Source organism: Chenopodium album, chromosome 7 (assembly GCF_948465745.1).
Source record: "Chenopodium album chromosome 7, dcCheAlbu1.1, whole genome shotgun sequence".
Taxonomy (NCBI): domain Eukaryota; kingdom Viridiplantae; phylum Streptophyta; class Magnoliopsida; order Caryophyllales; family Amaranthaceae; genus Chenopodium; species Chenopodium album.
Window position 1 is genome coordinate 9,312,037 of NC_137840.1, and position 26,024 is coordinate 9,338,060.

Consider the following 26,024-nt stretch of genomic DNA (forward strand, 5'->3'; position numbering starts at 1 on the left):
TTATTTTTTAATGATACGAACTTTGATGACACGTGTCGGCACTAGATGGTCAAAAAATAAAAACAAAAAATTTTAAAAAAATGATGTTTCTAAGGAAAAATAATTTAAAAAATTACTAATAATTAGAAGAAAAAAAAAAAAAAAAAAAAAAAAAAAAACCTACCCCGGCATCCCCAACCACGCTATCCGTCGCCATCCCCGCCAACCCGACCCCCAACCACCAACTCCGGTGATATAAGATAATGGGAGAGCCATCCCCAAAAGCTAGCTCAAATCCCACATTAGTCCTCCATATGACCGATGTGGGACTCAAGTCCCATACTTTGCAATGGATTATTAAATTTGCAGTCTAGAGCCATCATCTTGTAGCTTCAATGAGAGGATCGTAACATACACCCTTGTGAGCCACTTGCCCTCATGTGGCTTCGAAGGAGAGGAACCTGGCTCTGATACCATTGATATAAGGCGATGAGACAGCCATCCCCAAAAGCTAGCTCAAATCCCACATTAGTCCCCTCTATGATCGCGGTGGGACTCAAGTCTCATACCTTGCAATGAATCATTAAATCCGCAGTCAAAAGCCACCCTCATGTAGCCTCAACGAAAGGACAGTAACATCCGACCGCGAGCAGACCTCTCCCCCTGCGCCGACGTTGCGCCGACCCCTTTCCCTCTTAACTACCAACCCTCCTCCCCAACCCCACAAAACTTTTTTAAACCAGCTCCCACCGATACTTCTCTACTCCCACGCGTCGTCGAACGTCGGTTCGTCCATGGCTAGGCAGCTTGTTCTCTATCTGGGCTCATCCGATCGACCGCGTCGTTGATTCTGCTTTAACTGTGATCTTGGACGCCGCCTTGTCCACGTCAACGTTTCTCGTTTCGAGGAGATTGCTTAAGTTGTCTTTTTTTTGTTACAGTGGTTGTGGTAGGGGTGGGTGTTAGGCTTGGGAGGTAGGGTGGTGGAGGACTGGAGGTGGTTGGGTTGGTGTTGGTGGCTCGGGGGGGGGGGAGGTAGGGTGGTGGAGGTGGTTGGGTCGTTGGTGTTGGTGGCTGATGTGTGGTTAACATTAATTTGTTTTTTTTTTAATTATTTTGAAATTATTTAGTTTTATGTTTGTTAATTAAGTGTAAATTAGTAACAAATAATCATATTTTTTAAAAAAAAAAATCTTATTTTATGACCAATCACGTGGTGACACGTGTAAATTAAACTTTAAAAAAAGAAATTTACCTACTTTACATATTACCGAACACTTGGGACTATTTGAAGCAAATTCATATCAATAATGATCCAAAGTTAGGATTATTTTGGGCGAATCACACAAAGTTGAGATTATTGTTGTCAATTTTCATTTTTTTTTTAATAAGTTGTCAATTTTTCCATAATTAAATCACTAAAAAAATATTTCTATGTTAATCAATAATCTTTAATCAACTCTTCAAAAAAAATAATCTTTAATCAATTATGTCTCTAATTAATTCTCAATGATGATTTCAATTAAACTCACAAAATGATTACTTATTATAATTTTTGTTTACAATCAATTAACTTCATATTTTTTAAAAAAAAAATGTCAATTAACTTCATAAATTACATTTTTTTTTAAAAAGAAAAATTCCAATGGATGAGTATAATGTATCAATCAAATCACAAATTCCTAATTGCAACAACATTATATTTCAAGTTATTAAATTAATTTTCATGATTTTCTACCTCCCTCATTTTATTTTTTGAATCAAACAACTAATCAGAAAAATTACTTTACTCTTTATTCACTTTCTGGAAAAACTAAAATGCCAATATATCTTTTTAATTAAGTATATTAGCTATCAAGTTTATTTAAAAAATTTATCATATATTTTAAAATCTATAATTATGTCAACAAAATTGATCTTAGTTTCATAATGTACTGATGTCGATCAAATTAACAGTTTAACACTGTATTTCTAAATTAATTACATAAGAGTAGTACTATGTGTATTACAAGTATATCGATATACTCCCTTTTCATTTTTGGGTGTTCCAATTTACTTGTTTTGTTTAATTTTTAAGGAATCTCTCTCTCTCTACTTTTTCTTTTGTATTGGGTCTTTTACTCATCCATACAATTTTTTCTCACTACTTTTTTTTACTTTTATAAAACCTTATCAACGGTTAATGAATATGTCTATATATATATATATATATATATATATATATATATATATATATATATATATATATATATATATATATATATATATATATATATATATTTAAAAAAATGTCTATATATATTAGTACTCCATGTAATTTAAAAATTATCAACTTTATTACTACCTCAGTTTCACAGTTTTTTGCAACTTTGAAGGGTGCACGGGTTTCTAGACAAAATTTGTTTGTGAGTTTAAGATAGAGAGATAAAAATAAGAATGCATGTGATGAGGAGAGAGAAAGAGAGAAATGACAACCTAAAAAGAATTGAAAACATTAGTTGCAAATAATGTGTAGCATCCATTTTTGGCAAAAGTTGCAAAAAATATGAAACAGATGTATTATTATTATTATTATTATTATTATTATTGGTAGTAGTAGTAGTTAAGGATTTTATTGAACAAAGTTTCTTTATAAAAATGAGGTCAAAGTTATGCATTTCTAAATATGAAAGTCAAAGTGGAACAATTAAATAAATAAATAATAATAATAATAAAGAGTATTATTTATAAAATTTGGCTGTTATGTATTAGGTTTATATTTTTTAACTTTAAGGTTATGTTTATCATTTTGCTATGCTAACAACAAAAGTATATTTAATCAGCAGTTTTTTTTGGTGTAGTCAGCCACAACTTTTATCTCTTAGCACACTAACACACACCAAAACACTGACCAGATCACCTTTGTCCGATAGGTTAACCCTAGCCATAAAACCCCTCATCGAGTAACCCATGAACGACCGAGTAACATCTGACTAAGTAACCCCATCCACACACAACCCCTGATCGTGTAACACTTGAACGACCGAGTAACATTTGATTGAGTAAACTTTGATCGACCAAACAACTCTGGCCACACCGACACACCATGTAATAGGTGAAACGAAATGGATTTTTTTTTTTTTTTTTGGTGCAAATGATATAAAAAGACAATTCAAATTATAAACAAGAGTGGGGTGATCTAAACATATAACTTATGGTACACAAACTTTCAATCTTAACACTATACATCTTTCGAAAAAAAAAAAAAAAAAAAAACTCTTTCAAACATGAATTATACTCCCTCTGTATTTTTTTAAGAGTTACACTTCCCATTTTCGACCGTGTTTTTTTTAAGTGTTACACTTCCTTTTTTGGCAAAAAGCTACATTAAAATATTATATCTCTCTCCTCTCATGGTCCCCGCCCAAACCCGCTACTACTTTTTTATTATATCTTTCTTCTCACATTCATTACTTTTCAATAAATTATACAAACCTATAGATACCTCATATGAAATAGTATATATTTTCAGTTCAATTATACAGCAATAATAGAAAAAAAATGAGAGAGAATCAAGAGAGAGAAAATGAGGAACTCTCCAAAGAAGAGACTGACTTGATAAATAGATCTAATAAAAAATTCAAGCGCAAAGAATTTGAAGGCTCAAGAGATTAGGATCTGAGTCTGACTATGGCTTAGTAGGATCTCATGCATCACAGACTGTTTTATCTCAGCAGTATGGAAAAGCGAAGACTGGGGGCTCATATAGCCAGGTTGCGGATGGTTATGGGGATCAGTTGGTTCGAATCATGAATCAACAACTGGAGTCTAATGGAGAGTTTGAGGAAGCCTCAGATGATGAGTCTGATGGTCAGGAGGATGATGTTCCAAACTGTCCTGTGATTAAGCTGTCTAAAGAGGAGAAAATTCGATTGAGGCAACCATGGAGAAATGCCTTAATTATGAAGTTATATGATAGAAGAATGAGGTATGATGATCTCATTAAGCGTTTGAGATCTAGGTGGAGTTTGAAAGGAGACATCTCCTTGACTGATGTGGGATGCTCATACTATATTGTGAGATTCACGAACTATGAGGACTATTCCTTTGTCATGACTCAAGGACCATGGATGATTGGAGATAGTTATCTAACCATCCGTAAGTGGATCCCGAATTTCATACCGGACGAAGAACCAGTCAAGGTACTAACAGCTTGGGTGAGAATACCAAATCTGTCTGTCGAGTATTTTGATAAGAGTTTCCTGCAAAGGATAGGGGAGAGAATTGGGAAAGTTATAAAAATGCACACCGAAGCTATGAGCCGTGGACAATACATTCGTCTATGTGTTGAAGTGGATATTTCTAAACCATTACTATCAAAATTCAAGCTCAATGGAAGGGTTTGGTTAATCCAATATGAGGGCCTTAGGCAAATATGCTTTAAGTGTGGAACTCTTGGTCACAAGGAGGATGATTTCCTCCTATTTGCATCAACGCATAACAGGGGAGAAGGTGAACGGACACATAGTGACGAAGTCCAGAAAAAATCAGAGCCAACAGAACAGTACGGAGCCTGGATGCTGGTACAAAGGCCGAATAGAAAAAACACTAAGAGCAAGGAGACTCCGGCTAGGAAACCACCGTCTAGTGGTGAGGGAAACTTTACAGAGTCTAATAAAGGAAACCAAAATCAAGGAAAGAAGAAACAAATCAGTCAAGGTGTAATTCAGGAAAAATCCAATTTTGGGTCTCGATTCGATGTGTTGCAAAAAATTTCCCAAGTGGAAAAGAAGATTGATTCTGCTGAAGAAGGTAACTCAGAGAAGATTGATTCTCAAGGCTCTGTTTTGGAAAGAAATAACACGAAAAAAGGAAAAGAGGTGGAGGCTAGCAATTTAAAAGAAAAGGAGGTTTTCTCCAAGGATTTTGCTACGGCTGATTTAGGTAATGAGGATATGGATTTGGAAATGATTAAGGATGGGAATCACATGATCTTGGGTGAGACTTTATTTAGTTAAGATACTGTTCGATTGGATTCTCAAAGGATGCCTTCAATTAAGGTAAGGAAAAATTCAAAAAGTGGGGGACCTTTGAGAAGATCTTCTTCTCTAGACAATTTAGGAAAAAAGAATTTGAGCCCTAGACAAGTCCCTTTGAAAGAGTTTAATAAACAATTAAAGAAGAAATCCTAGGATTTTAGGAAATTACCTTTCCCTCATGCGCATGCCTTAATTGAAGTGGGGAAAGAGAATTTTCTATCTCCTCCGAGAGAGAATTCTGTTCCTCTCAATATTGTTCCTCCGGATTGTGTGGTAAATTTAGTGAGCCATGAATCCTCTCCTTCCCCCAATTACGTTGGAAGTGCGAATGCCTCCGGACTATACAACATTCCTAGATTATCTTATGGAAGGTCTGACAATGGTGTCAGTTCACCCTTTGATTCACAAGGTGGAACTCAATGTGAGTTCATTCCTGCCTCTGGTTCATGTTCCCAAGGAATTGTTGGCAACGATCAAGATTCCTATGGAATTGATTCACCCTCTGAAGGACCTGTCAATGGACTTCATGAAAATTCTGCCTAGAGTTCCTTTGAACTTATATGACCGTTTACCTTTATGTCCGATGTTTAATATGTCGCTCAAAATAATGATGTGGAATGTTTAGGGGGCAGGGAAGCAAGCCTTTCTTCCTACTCTTAGGGAGATTATTAGAATTAATAATCCCAATGTGCTTGCACTTGTGGAAACTCATATTAGTGGTGAGAGAGCTCAAAAGATTTGTGACAAAATAGGATTTTCTGGCCAAACTCGTGTTGAAGCTCAGGGCTTTAGCGGAGGGATTTGGTTGTTTTGGAAGCAAGATGAAGTGAGTGTTGTTCCTATTGAACACCATGGTCAACATATCACTGTGAAAATTGCAAGGGTAGGTGATGATCCTTGGATTTTCTCGGCTATTTATGCCAGTCCTGACTCGACTATTCGTAGAGATTTGTGGAGTGCAATGGAGAATATTAAGAATAACTTTTCTAGCCCGTGGCTCTTGGCGGGAGATTTTAATGAAACAAGAAATATGTCTGAAAGACAAGGTGTAGAGGGATTCAAAATGCAAAGATGTCTGCAATTTAGCAATTGGATGGAGGATAATGACCTCATAGACCTAGGTTACTCGGGTCCTGCGCATACCTGGGCTAGGGGAGAGTCTGCCCAGACCTATAAATCTGCAAGGTTGGACCGGTTTATCTCTAATCAAGACTAGAGGTTGAATTTCGAAGAGGGTTCTGTTCGTCACCTTCCGAAAGCTTGCTCAGATCACTATCCAATTTTATTGAGTACTTGTGGTTTTGCTCCGATTCCTATGTCTCTAAAGCCTTTCCGATTCCAAGCAGCTTGGCTAACTCATGAGAAATTTGAAGAATTTATGGTGCAAAATTGGAATAATGATATCCCGTTAATTTCCTTTCTGAATTTTTTCTCGGATAAGTTGAATGATTGGAATAGGGATATCTTTCGCAATATATTTTGTAGGAAATCTCGTTTGTGGGCTCGGTTAGAGGGGATTCAGAAAGTGTTGGCTGAAAGAAGAGTGGACAGGTTGATTGAACTCGAGAAATCCTTAAAGCTTGAGATGGAGCAAGTGTTACAGAAAGAAGAGCTTCTTTGGTTCCAGAAATCGAGATTAGAGGCTATTAGAGATGGGGATTGAAATACAAAATTTTTTCATCTTTCCACTGTAATTCGAAGAAGGAGAAATAAGATAGATATGCTGCAAAATTCTAGTGGGGAGTGGATTACTGAACCTGCGCAGGTGAAGAATATGGTTGTTGAATATTGGGAGAAGCTTTTTCAAGAGGAAAATCCCCATGCGAATGTGCATGATTTTATGCCTAATTGCTTTAATTTCCTCCCATTCCTGAAGATGAATGGCAGACCTTGACCAAGCCTTATGCTCCTTGTGAGATATACAGAGCTCTAATGTCGATGAGACCGTATAAAGCTCAGGGTCCGGACGGATTCCAACCGCTGTTTTATCAACACTTTTGGCAGTTGGTTCTGCCCTCGGTAACTCGAACAGTCATGGATGTGCTAGAGGGGAGAGCTTTTCCAGAGGATTTGAATAAAGCATTTTTGGTTCTTATCCCCAAAGATTCGAATCCTCAATTGGTGACGCAATTTAGGCCGATAGGGCTTTGTAATATTGTCTATAAATTGGTCACGAAGGTAGTTGTGAATCGACTTAAAGGTATGCTCCCATCTGTGATATCTCCTACACAATGTAGTTTTGTTCCTAGGAGACAAATCACAGATAACATAATCATCGTCCAAGAAATGCTTCATACGATGAGGAAAAAATAGGGGAAAGTGGGGTACATGGCTATCAAGATAGACTTTGAGAAGACATATGACCGTTTGAGATGGAGCTTTATTAGACAAGCTCTAATGGATATTAGTTTACCTCAAGGTTTGGTTGAGCTAATCATGAACTGCGTAACTTCAACTACCCTCCAGATTTTGTGGAATGGGGAACCTACTGAGAGTTTCAAACCCACGAGAGGGATACGTCAAGGGGACCCTCTTTCGCCATATCTTTATGTGATATGTATGGAAAGGCTAGCGCATATTATTGACAGGGCTATTCAGTTGGGTGCGTGGAAACCTGTCAAAGCTTGTAGAGCTGGGCCTGAAATTTCAAATCTTGCATTTGCTGACGACCTGATATTATTTGCGGAAGCCACTCCGGATCAAGCCCAAATAGTTGCTGCGTGTTTAGAACAATTTTGTGAGAAGTCAGGGAGCAAAGTGAGCTGCTCCAAATCTCGTGTTTTCTTCTCCAAAAATACAGCTCTGGAAGAGAGGCATACCATTTGTGAGAGATTGGGGATTGAGGAGACTGAAGATCTAGGGTCTTACTTGGGAGTGCCTACTATTAATGGAAGAACTTCGAAAAAAGAGTATCAATTTTTGGTAGATCGCATCAATGGGAAGTTGGCAGGGTGGAAATCGAAGCTAATTTCAATGGCTGGCAGGGCAACCCTTGTACAATCATGTATTAGCTCTATGCCGTATTATGCTATGCAAACAACAAAGCTCCCTCGGTCAACTTGTGATGAGATTGATCGTATTTCTAGGAGATTTCTTTGGGGTGGGTCGGAGGAAAAAAAGAAGTGCCATCTGGTTGCGTGGGAAGTTGTTAACAAGCCTAAGAATGCGGGAGGTCTTGGAATTAGGTCTATAAGGCAAGCGAATGCAGCCTTTTTATCCAAACTAGGCTGGAGAGTACTTGCGGAACCGGATGCCCTATGGTCTAGGGTGCTTAGAAATAAATATTGTGAAGGGAGATGTGATGTTGACATGTTCAAGGTAAAGAATGATGCATCGAATGCTTGGCGAGGCATAGTTGATAATATAGATGTTTTGCGAAAAGGGATCAGTAAAGTAGTAGGTAATGGCTTGAATACTTCCTTTTGGCACCACTCGTGGGCTACTCCTAAGCCTCTGATTGAGTATACCTTTGTGGAACCACCTGGTGAGTCATATAACCTTTTGGTAAAGGAAGTTTGGGATCAAAATATTGGCTGGAAGCTGGAGTATTTTGCGGATTATCTTCCCCCTGCTATACTTAGAGTTATTGAATCCTTTGAATTGCAAGAAGATGACGAGGCTATTGACCAAATCTTCTGGAATGGTGAAGCGTCGGGCAAGTTTTCTATAAAATCAGCGTTGCAACTGATTCGAGGGGATGGGGTGGATGAACCGTGGGGATTTTGGGATCAGCTTTGGAAGCTGAGGATCCCTCAAAGAATCAAATTTTTCTTATGGTTGCTGCTTCGAGATCGTTTGATGTCTAATGCTAATAGATTTTTGAGGCATTTGTCTGAAAATCCTAGGTGTTTTGTTTGTGGAGCAATAGAGGAAAATGTGGAACATATATTTCGAAGCTGCCCTGCTGCAATTTTGATTTGGAAGAAATTTCCTTGGTTAGAAGATAATGAGATTTTTGGGAGACCTTTTAATGACTGGGTAGAATATAATCTTCGGCCGAGTAATGTATCTTGGGTGGAAGATTGGCATATTGTTTTTGCTATGACTCATTGGTGGATATGGAGGTGGAGAAATAACAAGTGTTTTGGGAGAGAGGTGGACATGCCTTTTGATCCAGTAAGTTTCATTATGGCAAGGGTAGACTTTATTCAGCGAGCTATGAAGCAAGAGGACCTTATGCTGGGTAAAAGAAAGAGGAGTAGAGAAGTGAAATATATAAGGTGGGAAGCTCCAAGGATGGGGTGGGTGAGACTTAATACGGATGGAGCTTCAAGGGGGAACCCAGGTGCTGCAGGGTGCGGGGGTATAATTAGAGGTCATAGGGGAGAACTCTTTGAAGTTTTCTCTGCCAAGTGTGGGATCTGCTCTTCTACTAAGGCTGAACTTCTAGCTGTTGTTCGTGGGCTCGCAGTGGCTTGGAATGCTGGGCATAAGCAAGTGCAACTCTCCTTGGATTCGGAAATAGTGGTCAACCTATTAACGAAACCATTTGTTCCTAATTCTCCTTTCTTTCATATCATTCGGAGATGCAAGTGTATGATTCGCAGAGAAGGTTGGAAGGTGACAATTCAACATTGCTATCGTGAGGCCAACCGGGTTGCGGATTGACTTTCTAATGCGGGGGTGGAGTTGAACTCCCGGTTCATGCTTTATGAGGCGGTCCCTTCGGATCTTCGTGCTATTTTATTGGAGGATTTGGGGGGTGTGACTATAGCAAGAATGGTTCCGGCTAGAGCGGCTTAGTTCTTGTTTGTAGTCTTATTTCTTGTTCTGTTTGTTTTATTTGCTTTTCTGTGTTCTGTTTTTTCTCTTTTCTGTTTCTAGTTTTCTAGCTTTCTCTTTGTCTTTTAGGGGCTTGCCCCTCCCCTTCACCAAAAAAAAAAAAAAAAAAAAATTATTAACCCCACTATCTTTCTTTTACAATTTTTTAATACCCCAACTATCTCACTTACCTCTTATTTTATTTACTAGTAAGTTAATTAAATTGCCTAAAATTATGTGCCGGTCAAATTGTAACACTAAAAAAAAAACACAGAGGGAGTACTACCTTTGGGTTTTTTTAGATGACACGCACCTATCACGCTTGCCAACGCACTATTTTAAAGATTAATTATCAATATTGTAAAATTATTTTTAAAAAATAAAAGTGGATATTAATTATAAAATATAATCCCTTCGTGTTTTAATAATTGTGACATTTTGACTGACACATTACTTTAGACAATTTAATTGATTTAAATAAAATAAGAGAAAAGTGGTGGTAGTTAAAGTACTAAAAAAAATTGTAAAAGAAAGATAGTGACTAGTGAGATTAATAGTTTGTTGAAAAATAATGATTGTAAAAGGAAAAAAAAAGTAGGAGTGGGTTTGGTAAGGACGTAAAAGGAGAAAATTTAATATTAAAATGTACTCCCTCCATCCCAAATTACTCGCAACGTTTTGACTTTTTGCACTATTCATTCATCTCATTTTAACCATCATTTTTAATTATTATATGAATGCCAATGTAATCATGTAAGATGTTGTTGGATCTATTTTAATGCGTAGTATCTTAATATAAACTTTTTAAAGCTTTTATAAATATATAATAAAAGATATGGACGGTCAAACATATGAATTGGCAAGCGTGTCTAGTCAAAATGTTGCAAGTAAGCTGGACAGAGGGAGTAATTTTTTACCCAAAAAAAAGTGCAATATTTATTAAAACATGGATAGAGTACAGTGAGATAATTCAAACAAGATCACACATTATTACGGATTATATTTTTATTACATGTATAAATCATAAAAACTAAGGGCATGTTCTCATTGACTGAACTGAACTGAACTGAATTGAACTGAACTGAACTGAACTGAATATTTTATAAGAGAAGGAAATTAGGAGCTGAACTGAACTGAAATAAATATTTTATAAGACAAGGAAATTAGGAGCTGAACTGAACTGAACTGAACTGAACTGAACTGAGCTGAACTGAAATGAACTGAATTTCAACGTAAGAGAACATGCCCTAAGAGTGAGAGATAGTTCAAATGATTAGAGCTCTACCAAAAAAAATAATAATAATAAAAAAAAATAGTTAATTTTTTTTTTTTTTTTTTTGGACGTAGTTAAAAATCTTAAAATAAAGGGATTTATATATGTTGGAGTCAGAGGAAGACGGTAGCCAGAATTGAATCTAGCCTAGATTTTGGACTTGAGAATAAGATAATTTATGCACCCTGACTTCGACCGTCAGGCGTCAGGGTCCACAATATACAGCCACTTTTAACTATACATACTACTGTTGCCCTTGCTGTTAGCATGTCATCATCGATCTTAATCGGCTAAAAAGTTTAAGACACAACATCAACTTATAAATACTCTTTGATCCTTTTCCCTCTTCTTCAGTAGAGCACCTATTCTCATGTAAACTATCTCCATCTAAACAACCATCTTCACTTATTGTCACCACATTCATTGCTAGCTCTTCAATCATCAAGTCAACGTATCTCTATTAAGGTCTGATTTCATTTCATTTCTTGCTTTTCATATTGTCTAATTTAATTTATTGCTTTTGGAAAATGATGTATACATCTTGTACATGCATGTAGAAATATCAAACATAAGTATTGATAACATCGATATTCATATTCTTGTAAGGAATGATATATCACTAAAGGGTCTGTTCACTTCACCTTAATTTCAGTTCAGTTCAGTTCTTAATTTTCATTCTCTCATAAAATATTCATTTCAATTTAGCTCTATTCAGTTCAGTTCAGCTTCAATCAGTTCACTTCAGAAGTTCAGTAAATGTGAACAAGTTGAAAAACCGATTTAGGTTGTAATATACAAGGTCGGTCTAGTAAGATGTCTTCTCATTTTTAATAATTAATTTAAAAGGTCATTATTAAGAAAATATGGGTTGATGTAGATACTTTACAAATACATGAACTGCTAATCTGCTACTCCTTCCATTTTTAAATACTTGCTCAATTTTTTCATGCGCAGAGTTTTAGGAGAAATTGAAGAAAGTAATAAGATATGGAGGTAGTGGAATTGGTGGAAGAATAAAAAAAAAATTGTAAAAAAGCAAAAGTAGTGGAGAAATTGGAGGAGAGAGAATATAAAATTAATAATAAAATATGATATTTGTTGGGTCCACTAGGTGAGGTAAATGAATTAAATATTGTAAAAACTTTCCAAATAAAGAAATGGAGCAAGTATTTAAAAACGGCCGAAAAAAAAGAGTGAAGCAGGTATTTAAAAACGGAGAGAGTATATACAAAATACAAAGAGATACTCTCTCCATTTTTACTCAAGTGCCCTGGTTTGACTCTAGCATCACATGCACCTCTTTAACCAATGTTTCTGTTTAATAAATAAGATTAATTATAGTCATAAAGTGCTTATTAGAATCGTCTCAATGCATATTTTTCTATTATCAACTTTTTATAATTAAAACTTATCGATAATAAAATATATTACTTCCTCCGTTTTTAATACTTGCTCCACTTTTCTTTATAGGCCGTGTTTTTAAATACTTGCTCAATTTTCCTTTTTGGAAATCTTTTATAATATTTAATTTTTTTCTCTCACCTACTGACCCAACATAAATTATATTTTATTAATTTCATATTCTATCTCTTCCAATTTTCTCAACTACTTTTTGCTTTTTACCCCACTACCTCCATATTTTATTATTTTCCCCAATTTCTTCTAAAACTAAACTCCATACATAGAGAAATAAAACAAGTATTTAAAAATGGAGAGAGTATTAGTCAAAGTTATATATTGACAAAAAAAAAAAAAAGATAAACTAAGACACTTGAACAAAACACAGGGACTGTTATAACTAGGAAAAGATAAGGTAAGACCCTTATGGTTTGAACTCTTCAGTGTTCACCAATTCGAGTTAGTGGGCAAGACTTCTTACAATCCAATGGATGAAGTCTTATAAATAGCGTTTAAGGTTGCATACATCTTCATATTTGGGTGATTTCGGTAAATATTTACAAAAAAGCTATACTGCTATACGCACATCATTCAATAATTACCTTTTAATTTCACCATTTATTTTGACCATAATTTTTTGTACAAAAAAAAAAAAAAAAGAAAAAAATAATAATATGTAAGATGTTATAGGAATTTTATTTTACATGGGTAGGAAATATGTAGTTTAATATTATAACATTAACAAATTCAAGCAATCACATGAACCAAACTTTAATACTCGCGTCAAGTTTGAAGCGGTGGAGTGTGAGTTATGCCCGATATGCAAATTAGTTATGATTTTGATTGTGAAAGTTATGTTATTTTCTCTAGATCTGTGGTTTACAAATCTTTATTATTGTTGTGGATGTCGTATATATGGCTATTTATTAATATAATATTCTTCTTCTTGTCAAAAAAAAAAAATATAGATGTGTATAGGAAATTGATTTTGGCACACTCTTTATTAATTTTGGCACACCCCTATGTGAGAAGAGCATAGAAAAATTGTGCTCTCACATAGGGGTGTGCCAAAATCAGTTAAGGGTGTGCCAAAATCATTTCCCCTTCGTATATAGTTAGTTTAAAAACAAAATCATACTCAGTAAAAAATAACATGTTGTACATGTAACCGGAAATAATGACGAAGTATTGGTGCATATTTGCTAAATATATTGCATCAAAAAAAATATATATTATTGCTAACTATAGTAAGGTAGTTATTTAGTGTGATTCATTAAACAAAATAGTAAAAGAATTTAAGATTATATGGACTTGCCATGTCATTTATTATACATCGCCTAGTCATAGTGAAGGAAAGATAACAAATGACAACATCATGTTTTTCCTTTGAATTTTAATTATATCAATTGTCAATAGTATTATTAAAACTCCAACATCATATTTTTTCCTGTGAATTTTAATTATATCAATAGTCAATATAGTATTATTAAAACTCCAACGCAAGGAGAATCAATATGCCATGTGTTACTTATAGTAATTGAAAAAGCACCACATAAGCAATTACATGTCAGTGTGATAACAATAACAATTTTTACTACCAACAAGTCATTACTTCATTCATTAATCATGAATTTAATTTTTACCTTGATTTACACTAAATAGTTCAATAGTCTTAATGAATGGCCAAAATATATTTGTAAGTGACATTGTCCATAATTATAGATGGAGTAGCTAATTATGTATTCTCATACTTATTAAGTTTTTAACTAGGGAGCCGAATAACTATTATTTATTTGGGTAATGCTATATGTAGCCCTAACCCTTAGGGATATATATAAACACTACTCCCTCCGTGTTTTTTTAAGCGATACATTTTCCAATTTCGGCCGTGTTTTTTTAAGTGATACATTTCCTTTTTTGGCAAAACAATACATTAAAATATTATATCTCTCTCCTCTCATGGCCCCCACCCAAACCCACTACTACTTTTTTATTATATCTTTCCTCTCACATTCATTACTTTTCAATAAACTATTAACCCTACTATCTTTCTTTAACAATTTTTTAATACTCCACTACCCCACTTACCTCTTATTTTATTTAAGTCAATTAAATTGCCTAAAACTATGTGCCGGTCAATATGTATCACTTAAAAAAACACGGAGGGTGTAAATACACTCTTAAAAATTGTATAAAATTAGAAATTCATGACAAAAACGCGCATAAATCAGTGTAGTTAGTGTTTATATATTATGATTGCATAGAGATCATTAAAAGGAGGGTCAAAACAACCAATGCAATAATGAAAAGGTAAACAATTATAATCCATATACATGGTGATGAGCAAGGGTATAGTAGTCTATTATAATTGTTATATGTAGGGTGAAACTATTAACCTCTAAAGAGTGAAGGGAGGGGCCAACTATTGGCTTAGCTTAATTTGTAGCTTAAGTTCATGCATATGATGGATCCAATACAGATATTATCTAACCTCATTCATTCCATAGTTCAACAATTCCCTTAATCATTTTTTACATAAACACATGTAATGCAATGACCCGGGGCAATGCCCGGGCTACCAACTAGTTGTATAGTATTTAATATTTATGGGTTTTATGGACTTGACATGTCATTACTTATGATAGTGAGGGATAGCTCAAGTGCTTAAAGCTTCTCTCCCAGTTTCAGGAGATCTTGAGATCGATTCTCACTCTTGCCCTTATGGCTCTCTAAATGGCAAGAAAAAAAAAACATGTCATTACTTATGTAACTCTAAGTCACGGTAGAAGAATGAATATGACACATGGCAATATCATATCATCGTCTCTTTGAGTTTAATAAAATTATAAATAGATATATATTGTTTTAATTTTATTTTTTATTAAAAAAGTATTTAACAACCTCATATAGAGTATGTAATAGCAAAATAGGATTATAAATTAGGTCAATATATAATAAAGATAATTAAAACTTGTTAGGACCTGGTTCACATACAATAATATTATTGTAGGTATATACTATACGCGCACAAATAATATTAATTGTATTGAACATAGTTACCCTAATTTTAATATATTGAGCTTTATTTAAACTCGTGTGACCTTTAATATTATATGTTGTGAAGCTGAAGTACTTATATGTCAACTGATGCTATGTTAAAATGATCTTATTTTTAATATAGTGATCTTTTTTTATTCATATTGATCTATATACAAACATTCAATTAAAAAAAAAAATTAATCTCTTATGATCTTTATACAAACACAATGATTTTTATAACATAATAACCTTTATTTTAACATAGCAATCTTGTAAAAAAAATAAAATAATAATAATAATAATAATAATAATAATAATAATAATAATAATAATAATAATAATAATAATAATAATAATAATAATAATAATAATAATAATAATATAGCGATTATAGTGTCCCTAATAATAGTGGTTCACAATAAATAATTAAATGTGAAGTAGGTCTATTTAAGAATTAATGATCAATTAAGATGACCCTCAAGTTAGTGGTGATCATGGGTCAAGTTAAGCTGAAGGCAAAAATATCAAGTCGCTTGATAGGGTCGGAGACTGGTTTGTGCCAAGGTTTAGGCCAAATTTGTTTCCTCAAACCCCGCAATAATAGATTGAATCTAGATGGCTTTTTGGACCTGCCAAATAATTAAAACAAAAATTATAGAAAATTGCTTGCCCAAGGCTTTTGAGAAAACTAAAAAATTGTTTTGGGGCGAAACTTTCTACCTAAAGTCCGCAATAAATTTGGTCGGGCTAGCAGGTCGGGTTGATTTGGTTTGTAATCAAGATTCAAGTATGAAATCTGGCTAGTGTAGAATTACAACTTGATTCATAATACCACATGTTTGGTTTTGCTAGTAATGAACATTTTCTTTTAAATGGCAACTGAATATATGGTATAAGCAATACTCAGCCCACATGGATTCATAAAATGGAATAAATACCCACTTTATTGAATTTCTTTGATTAAAAATTAAAAATTGAATTTCCAAAAATTAAAATTTTCTTAAACAAATTTATCAATCAATCAAATAATCAATCAATAACATAATACTAAAACAAACACCAAGAATGACACATGTCACTTCTTGATGTTATTTTTTTTCCCCTTCAAAACTTTTTCCTTTGTATTTTTTATTCAGTTCCTTAATTGTGATTTACTTCTATAATTGTGATACACTTCCTAAAAAAATATTCACATATTTTTCATATTTTTATTGTATAAAATATTATTCTACATATTTTACTTTGTTTTTTGGTGATCTACCTTTGGTAATTTGGTATAATCCGAATTCAAAACCCAATTTTCAGTATAAATTAAGATTCAAATCTTTTCAATTTCAATTAAAAATATGAGGATTATATTTTGGTAAACTTTAAATTAACATTATAACTCATTATAATATTTTGTTAAACCCGTACGTGACACGGGGATATTATCTAGTACTATATTAAATTTGAGTTTTTTCGATCTAAACCCTAAAACCGTACCTCATGGGCCATACTAAGGGCATGTTCTCTTCCGTTGAAATTCAGTTCAGTTTAGCTCTTAATTTATGTCTAATGATATTGCTAATGATATAAAGCCAAATTTCATTCTTTTAAGCTTTTATTACAACGACGACGACGACGACAACAACAACAACAACAACAATAATAATAATATTATTAACAATAATAATAATAATAATAATAATAATAATCAATAAGTAATAAATAATAATAATAATCATCAATAAATAATAATAATAATAATAATAACAATAATAATTGAAATAATAATACTAATAATAATAATCAATAAATAATAATAATAATCATCAATAAATAATAATAATAATAAAACAATAATAATAATAATACTAATAATAATAATCAATAAATAATAATAATAATAATAATAATAATAATAATAATCATCATCATCAATAATTAATAATAATAATAATAATAATAATCAATAATTAATAATAATAATAATAATAATAATCAATAATTAATAATAATAATAATAATATTAATAATATGTACATTTGTATATACACATATATATAGTAATAAATAATCAATAAATAATCAAAAATCACTAATCCGTAGTTAAAAATCACTAATTAATAAGTTGAGTTCAGTTCAGTTCAGTTGAGCTGAGTTCAGTCAATCGGAACAGGCCCTAAGGTTACTTGAACCAAACACCCCCTAATTGGGTTAATTCCTTACCAAAGAGCCAAAATGGTAAAGTGATAAAGTCAACCCTCTAAATTAGTCAAATGCTTTTTTTTATTTTTTATTTTTTATTTATTGCCAATAAAAAAACCCTTGTTACCAAACAAAGTCAAAAAGAAAAAGGAAAAATAAAATATAATTGGCAAGTGCAATTGAATCTAATACAGTAGAAAAGATATTTAAAACTAGGAAAATACAAATACTGTAGGAATCTTTATTCCTTAGGTTTAATTGGTTTATGTTGCCGAACAAGTGCACACCCTTAAACTGTCAAAAAGTCACCGTCGTCATCGTCATCCACAAACCACGCAATCCCTTCATTCCTTAAACTTTACGGAGTACTATTTTTTTCATTCCTTTCCCATTTCATCATCTCCACTTCCTATGCTCACTTTCCCCGGCGACGGATTTTCCGACGTCGGCCTATTTTCCGTAATTCTTCAATTGTCACAAGGTCTGTTTTCTCTATTTCATTATAATTTCTATTTTATTTGATTTTACAGTAGTCTAATTCTCCCTAGTTTTCAACAATTTTGATTTCACAATAAGATTTTATGAGTTATGACATAATCTTTTTCAGTTTCGTATTGTTTTTGTCTCTTTTCCAATCAATTACATAATACTATATTAGGGAATTAAATCTGTTATTCGTTATTATTTGTAAGTGTGATTAACACAAACACTTTTCTTTTGTAAGATTTGTCTTTTTGTTAATTGTACTTGTAATGACTAATGTCATAAACAATGCCTTTACTTATACGTTCTCATTTTATTTGCCGTCATTGTTAATTTTTTTTTTCACTGAGAGACATTAGAAAGAGAAGAGACAAAATTACCGCAAAAGTTAAATTATAAACCATAATCAAAAATAGAAATGAGACAAACTAAACAACCTTAATTGTTAATCCATAACACTAAAATGGTACAAATAATAAGAAACGGAAATGAGAATAATTAAATTCCCAGTTAGAATTAAAAAAAAAGAGTATTTTTTCTGGTAGGATTGGTCCCATACTCCCATTTGTTTCGTTGGATAATTAAATTTTCAAAATTTGCAGTCCACAATTTTCAAGGGTAACACCATTTGTCGTAACCATTTTATGCTTTCTGATCTTTTACGTAACTCATGCCCATGACTCAATGTTGGAACTATCTAAAGCGTCGATTTCATCCTTTCTTTTTTTCTTTTTCTTCTTCTTCTACTACCTCACATTTATTTTTCTTCTCTAGCAATTTCCGTCGCTTTTTCCTTGAATTTTTTTTTTTTTTTTTTTTTTTTAAATTAGAAGTGGGGATGTAATAAATGAATTTGATTTGTACTCTTGGATTCTGTACTTGAAGAATTGCAACTTCTTATCAAAGTATGTTTCTTTACTCTGCATTTTGCCCCTCTTTATTTTCCTAATCTTACTTTCTATTTTTTTTTATATGTGAAACTATTTGTTTATTTATTATTACTTGTGTTTAAGTTTAATTTGATTAGTTAGTGTGGTTAGTTTAGTTAGTTAACCAAGACCGGAGATCAAATTCCGTTTCGAGCATATAATATTTAATTATATGCAGCTGTACACAGAACAATAAAGTTTTATTATTATGTTGTGTACTTGTTGATGAACAATATGAGAAATTGAAAAAGAAACCATTGTAATTTTGAACTAGTTATGGAGGGTAGGTAAGGCACTACTGATTTTAACTAGAATTCCAGTTTTCTGAGTATTGTTTAGCTTCTTATCTATTGAGGTTTTGTAATTTTGGAAAAATTAACCTAATTTTAACTATGAATTATTATTTTTTAGACTTAGATTCGAACAAATTGCGAAATTCCGATAAATACAAGTTTAATTAGGATGTTAGTCTTTTTATTTATTTATTTAATTTTTTTTTTTTTATGTTTTGTAAAATTGTCTACCAATTTTGATAGCTGGAGTCTTTCTTATGAGCTTAAGGTGTTCATCATGTATTTGCCAGTTCCTTGATGAAACATTAGTCAACTGCATTTGATTATTAAGCATAGGATGTTGTAACGAAAAGTAATGCAATGGCGATTTAATGGAATCTGTCAATGATAAATAACAACACCTAGTAATTTGAATTGTGCTCGTAGTGTGTTGAAGTTTCGTTAGATACTTGCTTGGTTGCTTCAGTTATGCTGATTGTACTGAAATGTTGCATTTGACAGGCATTTGAAGTCCTTACGTGAGCTTTTATTCACTGAAGTATGATTGGTGATGTGGAAGATGAAGAGTATTACAACAGGCCGCTTGGACGGTGGCCTGTTTTCGTCTATGGTGTTGGCCACATGCTCAATGACATTACATCTGCCTGTTGGTTTGCTTATTTGTTGGTCTTCCTGACAGATATTGGACTTTCACCAGGGTATGCTTCTATATATTGTTTGTTGTTTCATTTGTTTACTTTCTTTTAAAAGGGTTTGTATATCGAAGGGCAAGGAAGAGGGTTTATAATTTAGATTGGTGTTGTTTTCATCATTTAAAGTTTATATTATCGTGGAAGAATAGCTTAGAAGTTACAAAGTAGCATAGGTGCGGATGAAATCTTATTTCATAAGATTAACCGATGTTAAATCATTTATGAATATTATAATAATTTATGAGGCATGAATTATGATTTTGTCCCTGTTTTGCAAGTGATGAGCTCTTTTGAAGGATGACATATTGGTCGTAATGGATGAGACTCTAGGACAAAGTAAAGGAGATATTATGTAGGTTGTTTTATTCATGCAATTGCTCAGAGGCTACTGGCATTAAAGCACTTTGTTTGATAAGGCAGTTGGTAGCCCTGCTGCTTTGCAGATATGAAAAAGGAGAGTCCACTATAAATAGTGGATGTGTGTTACAAACCAAGAGTTGCAAGCTGTAACATAATTTTCAAAATGTTGGTTTATTTAACTTCGTTGAAAATGGATGATACCCTTCATTATGGTGTTAATTAATAAACAGTACTATTCTAATCTCTCATATGCCATACAGTTAAACTAAATCGTCATTCTAATTGCTCCCCCTACGACGGGAGTTGCTTAGATGTTTGGATTTATTGTTATTGTAATTTTGATATTGTTTTGATTTATTGCCATATGTCTAAGATAAGATGTGTATGAAGTGCTTGTTCTTACGAAGTTTGTATGCGTCAATGATTTTAGTTGATGATTCTTCCTCTTTATCCTTAACTATGTACACCCTTTTGGTTGTGTTACATTTGTATATGATCCATATATGTCGATTATAACTTACTGTATGTTTACAGGAATGCTGCAATTGTAATGCTTAGTGGACAAGTGGCAGATGGATTCATGACTGCATTTTCTGGGGAACTGGTATTTTATAAACCTATTTTACAGCTTTAAGTTGCCTTAGTCATCATATATGCCTTTTTTGACATAGATTCTTGTAGAATTAGTATTAGCTTATTAATTGATATATCTTGGTGGAGGCAGAAGTGAATTGCTTAACCTGATTGTATAATTATAGACAGCAGTTGGTTTAAAAGATTAGGTAGTAGTACATGCTAAGAAGCTGGACTAGATGAGAATTTGAGGACTATTTTACAATCATTTCATAATTATTTTCGTGTAAAAGAAAATGCTAACAGAAAATATTAAGTAATACGAAGACACTTGCTCAACATGTAGCTATCCTTCTCATTACACCTTTCTTTTACTAGAAAGTGTCACATGTCATATAGTTCAAAATAACCTTGATTCTTTGCGATATAGTTCTGGTCCTGATGACAGGAAGCAACGCACACTGTCCGCCTGGGTTGCCTACATTGTGCTATCTAAATAGTGAATTTGGGAGCACACAGGGAGAAGGCTGTAGAGTTCTTTGTTGACACATACAGACAAGATACTAGGAATGAATGGAATTGGGGGGATGAAGTTGAGTAATGGGAGGATTTGATGCTTTTTTTGAAGTATGTACTTCTCTTTAATTTCTTGTGACAATGTGAAGTGGCTGGCATTGATTATAGAGGGCTTAAATAATCGTGAAATTGGGTGGCGAAAGGAAGTGATGATGGAAGAATTTCAGTATGCATGGTTGGGGATTCAGGAGGTGAAAATGTGCTTAAACTAGTAGTGTGTAAGAAAATTATTGGTTCAGTCAACTAAAGAATAGGTTCATATAAAATCATCATTTTAGTTAGTTTAGGCTACTCAAGAGTTCTAACTAATAGCATTCAAGTGTTTCCTGTTATTTTTATATTTCTTTTATCGCTTGGAAGGCTGGTGAACATAGTACTTGTCAATCGAAAGCAGACAACTGTCATGTTTTATAGACTGTAAACGCATACAGTTTTGCAGCTTTCGTTTGTGATCTTCATTTCTTAGTTATGTCTCATAACATGTGTCATGTTTTTTTTTTTGAAATTTTTTTTTTGGTGAGGATCTTAATGAGGGTTGGTGGTGTTAAAATCATGACATAATTTGATTTAGGGTTTTAGATGCAATTAATGAAATTGTGGGGAACCATTTTCTCGCATTTACTTGGGATCATATGCATATTAATAACATGAATTGCATAATGAGTATAGAATTACAACCTTTGATGTGTGCTTTCCTCTAACTTTATATAATCCTCATTTAGAGATCAATAGCTTCAAACACAGCTCTTCTATTTATACCATGAGTATGAATGCAGATCTTAACATTTGCTAGAACAGGAGAATCAAATCACTCTCTTACTTTTGCTTGAAGGGGCGTTGGCTAGATAGTTTAATTTGGCCTCAGTATTTCTTGTGTGCCGTGTATTTTATACATAATACATATGTTAATTATATAGTATAGTTAAGCAACAAGAGGGAAATCTAATTATCCTAATTTACCTATTTTGGTGGCCTGGTCGGCCACACCAATGCTTATGTGGGCAATGGTGTATCTTTTATCCAAATTCATACAGTCATATTTGTTGTGTGGCCTATAGGATTCAATCATAATTGTTGACGGGCTCAACAATATTAGCTCATTGATCTTAGTTGGCTTCTAGCACAGTATTAAGACCACCTAAAATGATGGAATTAATATTTCTTTAATGCAAATTAAATATATCTAGTGATTTCATGCTTGATTGAATTACATTTCTTTTAGTTGGTCCTAAATTTGTGGTGTGTTTTATCTGAAAGCTTGTTTGTAATTGAATTACTTGCTCACTTGTACCATTAGTGAACTCGTCTTTGTATTTTTTTTGTTTCTCTGTGTGCTAGATAGACCGGTTTGGGCGCTTCAAAATTTGGCATGGCGCTGGTTCTCTGTTGGTTGCTGTTTCATTTTCTTCTGTTTTTGGTGGTTGTATACCGTGCAAAATATTTGGTACAGACTCATCTGCTTTGGAGACAATTGGATACAGCATTTTTGCAGCTATCTTCAATATTGGTTGGGCTGCCACTCAAGTGTCACACATGTAAATTTAAATACTCTTTATGCATCAAGTTTAGAAATACTTGCAAATGGTAGTATCGTTTGTTTCCAAACAGATATATATTATTTTTTCTTTTATGCATGAAAGGTCTATGGTGAACTGTATGACGCTGAATCCGACAAGCAGAGTTGTGTTAGCCAGCTGTCGGAATGCATTTACTATGGTGACGCTCTTAACCAGAGTGGTTTGTTTTTTTGAAGCATGCATGCTCATGCTCTGCTTTGTCTTGATATAATTTTTTTTTGGCCCCAATATTTGTTTTCAGATTGCAAATTTAAGCTTGTATGCTGTGGCTTTTGTTGTCTTTGGTCTTGGTAAATCAAGGACCCATGATGAGATAGAAAGCCAGGTACGCCTATGCAGGCATTACCTTTCTTTTAACTGGTGCATCTTTTCGGAATATCTTGCTGACCATCTTCCTTTCACAGTATCGTTGGATTGCTTATTCATCAATTTTTATCGGGTGCTGCTTTGTCTGCATCTTCCTAATTGGAACTAAAGAGCCCAGGTGTGTATTTGTTTGACTTAGTTCTGTGTATTGAGGATTAATCTTTGTATGATTATGATGCTTTATTCATTGGCCAAACCCATAGGCTCTATATGTTGAGATATTGCCCCTATCGGAAAATTCATATTAAAAGAATGCAATGCTTTCAACTTGTCAAAATATTAATTATAATATCTTAGATAATTAGAGTCCTAAGGCTCAAGGATCAGCATGGTGCTATTATATTTTTACATTATAGAAATTTAGTCTACTATGTTTATGTATACCGTCTTTGATCAATGTGTCCCCCTTACCTTTTGCTCTGTTTTTTTACCCTCTCTGTAGGTTGAAAGATGGCTTTCCAGGAAAAGTTTATGCTAGAGTTGAATGGACTTATTGGTTCCATAAAGTTCTATACTACCAGGTTGCTCTTGTATATGTTTTGACTAGACTGGTGACTAATGTCTCACAGGTGAGTAGGAATCTCCATCATTTTTTTTTTTTTGAGATATAAAGTTTATCTTTGTGGAATTGTTGATCTTGTAAGGATTTTCCTGGCAATTTCCCCCCGAAAGGAGTCAGTTGTCTGTTGTATGACTCTGATTTTGTGTTTTTATGTATCTGTCAGTCATTTCTGGCCTTTTACGTCATCAATGACCTACAAATGGCTCAATCTTCAAAAGCTCTGGTAATATTAGCTACATCTTCATATGGCATTGTTTCTTCTTTTTTTTTTTTTTTTTTTTTTTTTTTTGGGGGGGGGGGGGGGGGGGGGGGTTTCCCTGTTATACTCAAGCTCATGTAATTGGTTAAACTTTATAATGTGTAGGTGCCTGCTATCATATACATTTGCAGTTTTATCATATCCATTATTCTACAGGTTCAATCTGTACCCCTTATTGGATTCTCTTAATTATATTGCTACTAAGCACTTGGAGAGTAATATGTTCTTGTTTATAGGAGATGTCATGGACTGGCTACCGTCTGAAGACGTTCTTTTCTATTGGAAGCGTACTTTGGATATTTTGCGGTGTAGCAGTTTTATTTTTGCCTCTGGGTTTGAGTGGTTTAATGTATATCATCTCCGTTATTATTGGCATTGCAAATGCCCTAATGATGGTATGTCTTGAATTCTGTTTCATGCACAATTCAGTGTTTAATATGTCTTTGGTTTTATATGTGAATATTGAAATCATTGTGAGCTCACGCATCAATTCCATTCCACTTGAAGTTTGGACCATAAAAGGACTTTTCCTATTTTTGCAATAGTACTCGGGTACCTGAATTGTAGAAGAGTTATTCAACACTAACGTAACTGTGTTTTAGAGAATGGAAGTAAAAGAAGGGTTATTGTTTGTCTGAGATTTCTTTGTGTGTTATATCTTATGGATGTTAAGAAATTTTTCTTATGTATCGCCCATGATTACCCTAATAACTTCTACTTTCGCAATTTTGTTGCAGGTCACCGGAATAGGCATGCAGAGTGTTCTTGTTGGACAAGATCTTAATGGAAGTGCTTTTGTCTATGGATCACTGAGTTTTATGGACAAAATGGGTTGTGGAATTGTGTTATACATTTTGGAATCATATCATAGTAGTAAGTTGTTTATATCCAGTATATACCCTATTTACTCTCCTATGGTGCATGCATTTACAGATGTCTGAAAGCTTAAAAATGATATTCTTGATCTATCTACAGATGTCTCCTCAAATGTTGGAGAGCTTCATTCGTCTATACATAGCTTCTCAGTTACACGGTATGCAGTAGGTATTGTTCCCGCAATTTGTGCTCTTATTGGTGTGGCAGTAACATATAGTATGAAACTTGAAACTCCTCCAAAGCCTATATCAGAGCCCCTTCTGGCTTAGCACGGTTCAAGAATTGGTGCAGCATTGACACTGAATTTAGAGATAATTATGAAGCGAAATATTTTTTGACACTTGAAATCGCGTCTCTTCTCATGTACAGTATATGATAAATCATTTTGTCGTGCTTAATCACGTACGAGTAATTTATTTGCAGAACTCTAATTTCAATTTGTATATGTGATGAAGTTCCAATGTTTGGTCATATAAGTTGTACTTGTAGGCGTTATGGCCATTAGTTATCTGAAACTTTTGATGCCTATATTCAGTTTATGTGTTGTGACTAATTGGTTCTTGTCTTCAATCTTTTTTTTATCTCATAATGAAAGTGTTCTTTTCTCGAAAAATGAAGCTTATTACACTTTTCCTTTGCGACCTATTCATTTCTCCTTAATCGTTACCCTAGGCCACGTGGCCTTAATATTGAAATAAGTCATTAAAGACAATTAATTAACTAATACTAAAACAAAATATTGCTCGTTTAAAAAAAAACAAAAAAAAAAAAAAAAAAAACATTGCAGATATCATCAACCCTAGGGGAAATACTAGTTGAT

The 26,024-nt window shown here is 33.5% G+C and overlaps 2 protein-coding genes across 3 annotated transcripts; both read left to right on the top strand.

Annotated features, from left to right (window-relative positions):
• Positions 1-3,767: 3,767 nt before the first annotated feature.
• On the top strand, positions 3,768-6,660 carry LOC145639977 (uncharacterized). Its single transcript, XM_081691291.1, has 4 exons — positions 3,768-4,956; positions 5,281-5,510; positions 5,623-6,182; positions 6,483-6,660. The coding sequence occupies exons 1-4, from the start codon at positions 3,768-3,770 to the stop codon at positions 6,658-6,660; spliced, it is 2,157 nt and encodes a 718-aa protein (XP_081547417.1).
• An 11,242-nt stretch (positions 6,661-17,902) lies between these two features.
• LOC145638895 (uncharacterized) lies at positions 17,903-25,774 on the top strand. 2 transcript variants are annotated; one of them, XM_081689953.1, is made up of 13 exons: positions 17,903-18,139; positions 19,865-20,061; positions 20,950-21,019; positions 22,903-23,099; positions 23,205-23,280; positions 23,383-23,466; positions 23,546-23,625; positions 23,950-24,076; positions 24,233-24,292; positions 24,434-24,484; positions 24,565-24,723; positions 25,066-25,201; positions 25,304-25,774. In XM_081689953.1, exons 2-13 carry the CDS (start codon positions 19,904-19,906, stop codon positions 25,471-25,473), a joined length of 1,368 nt encoding a protein of 455 aa, XP_081546079.1. In that variant the 5' UTR covers positions 17,903-18,139; positions 19,865-19,903; the 3' UTR covers positions 25,474-25,774. The 2 variants fall into 2 exon arrangements, with proteins under 2 accessions (XP_081546079.1, XP_081546080.1); XM_081689954.1 differs by lacking the exon at positions 17,903-18,139 and adding an exon at positions 18,797-19,046.
• Positions 25,775-26,024: the final 250 nt, after the last annotated feature.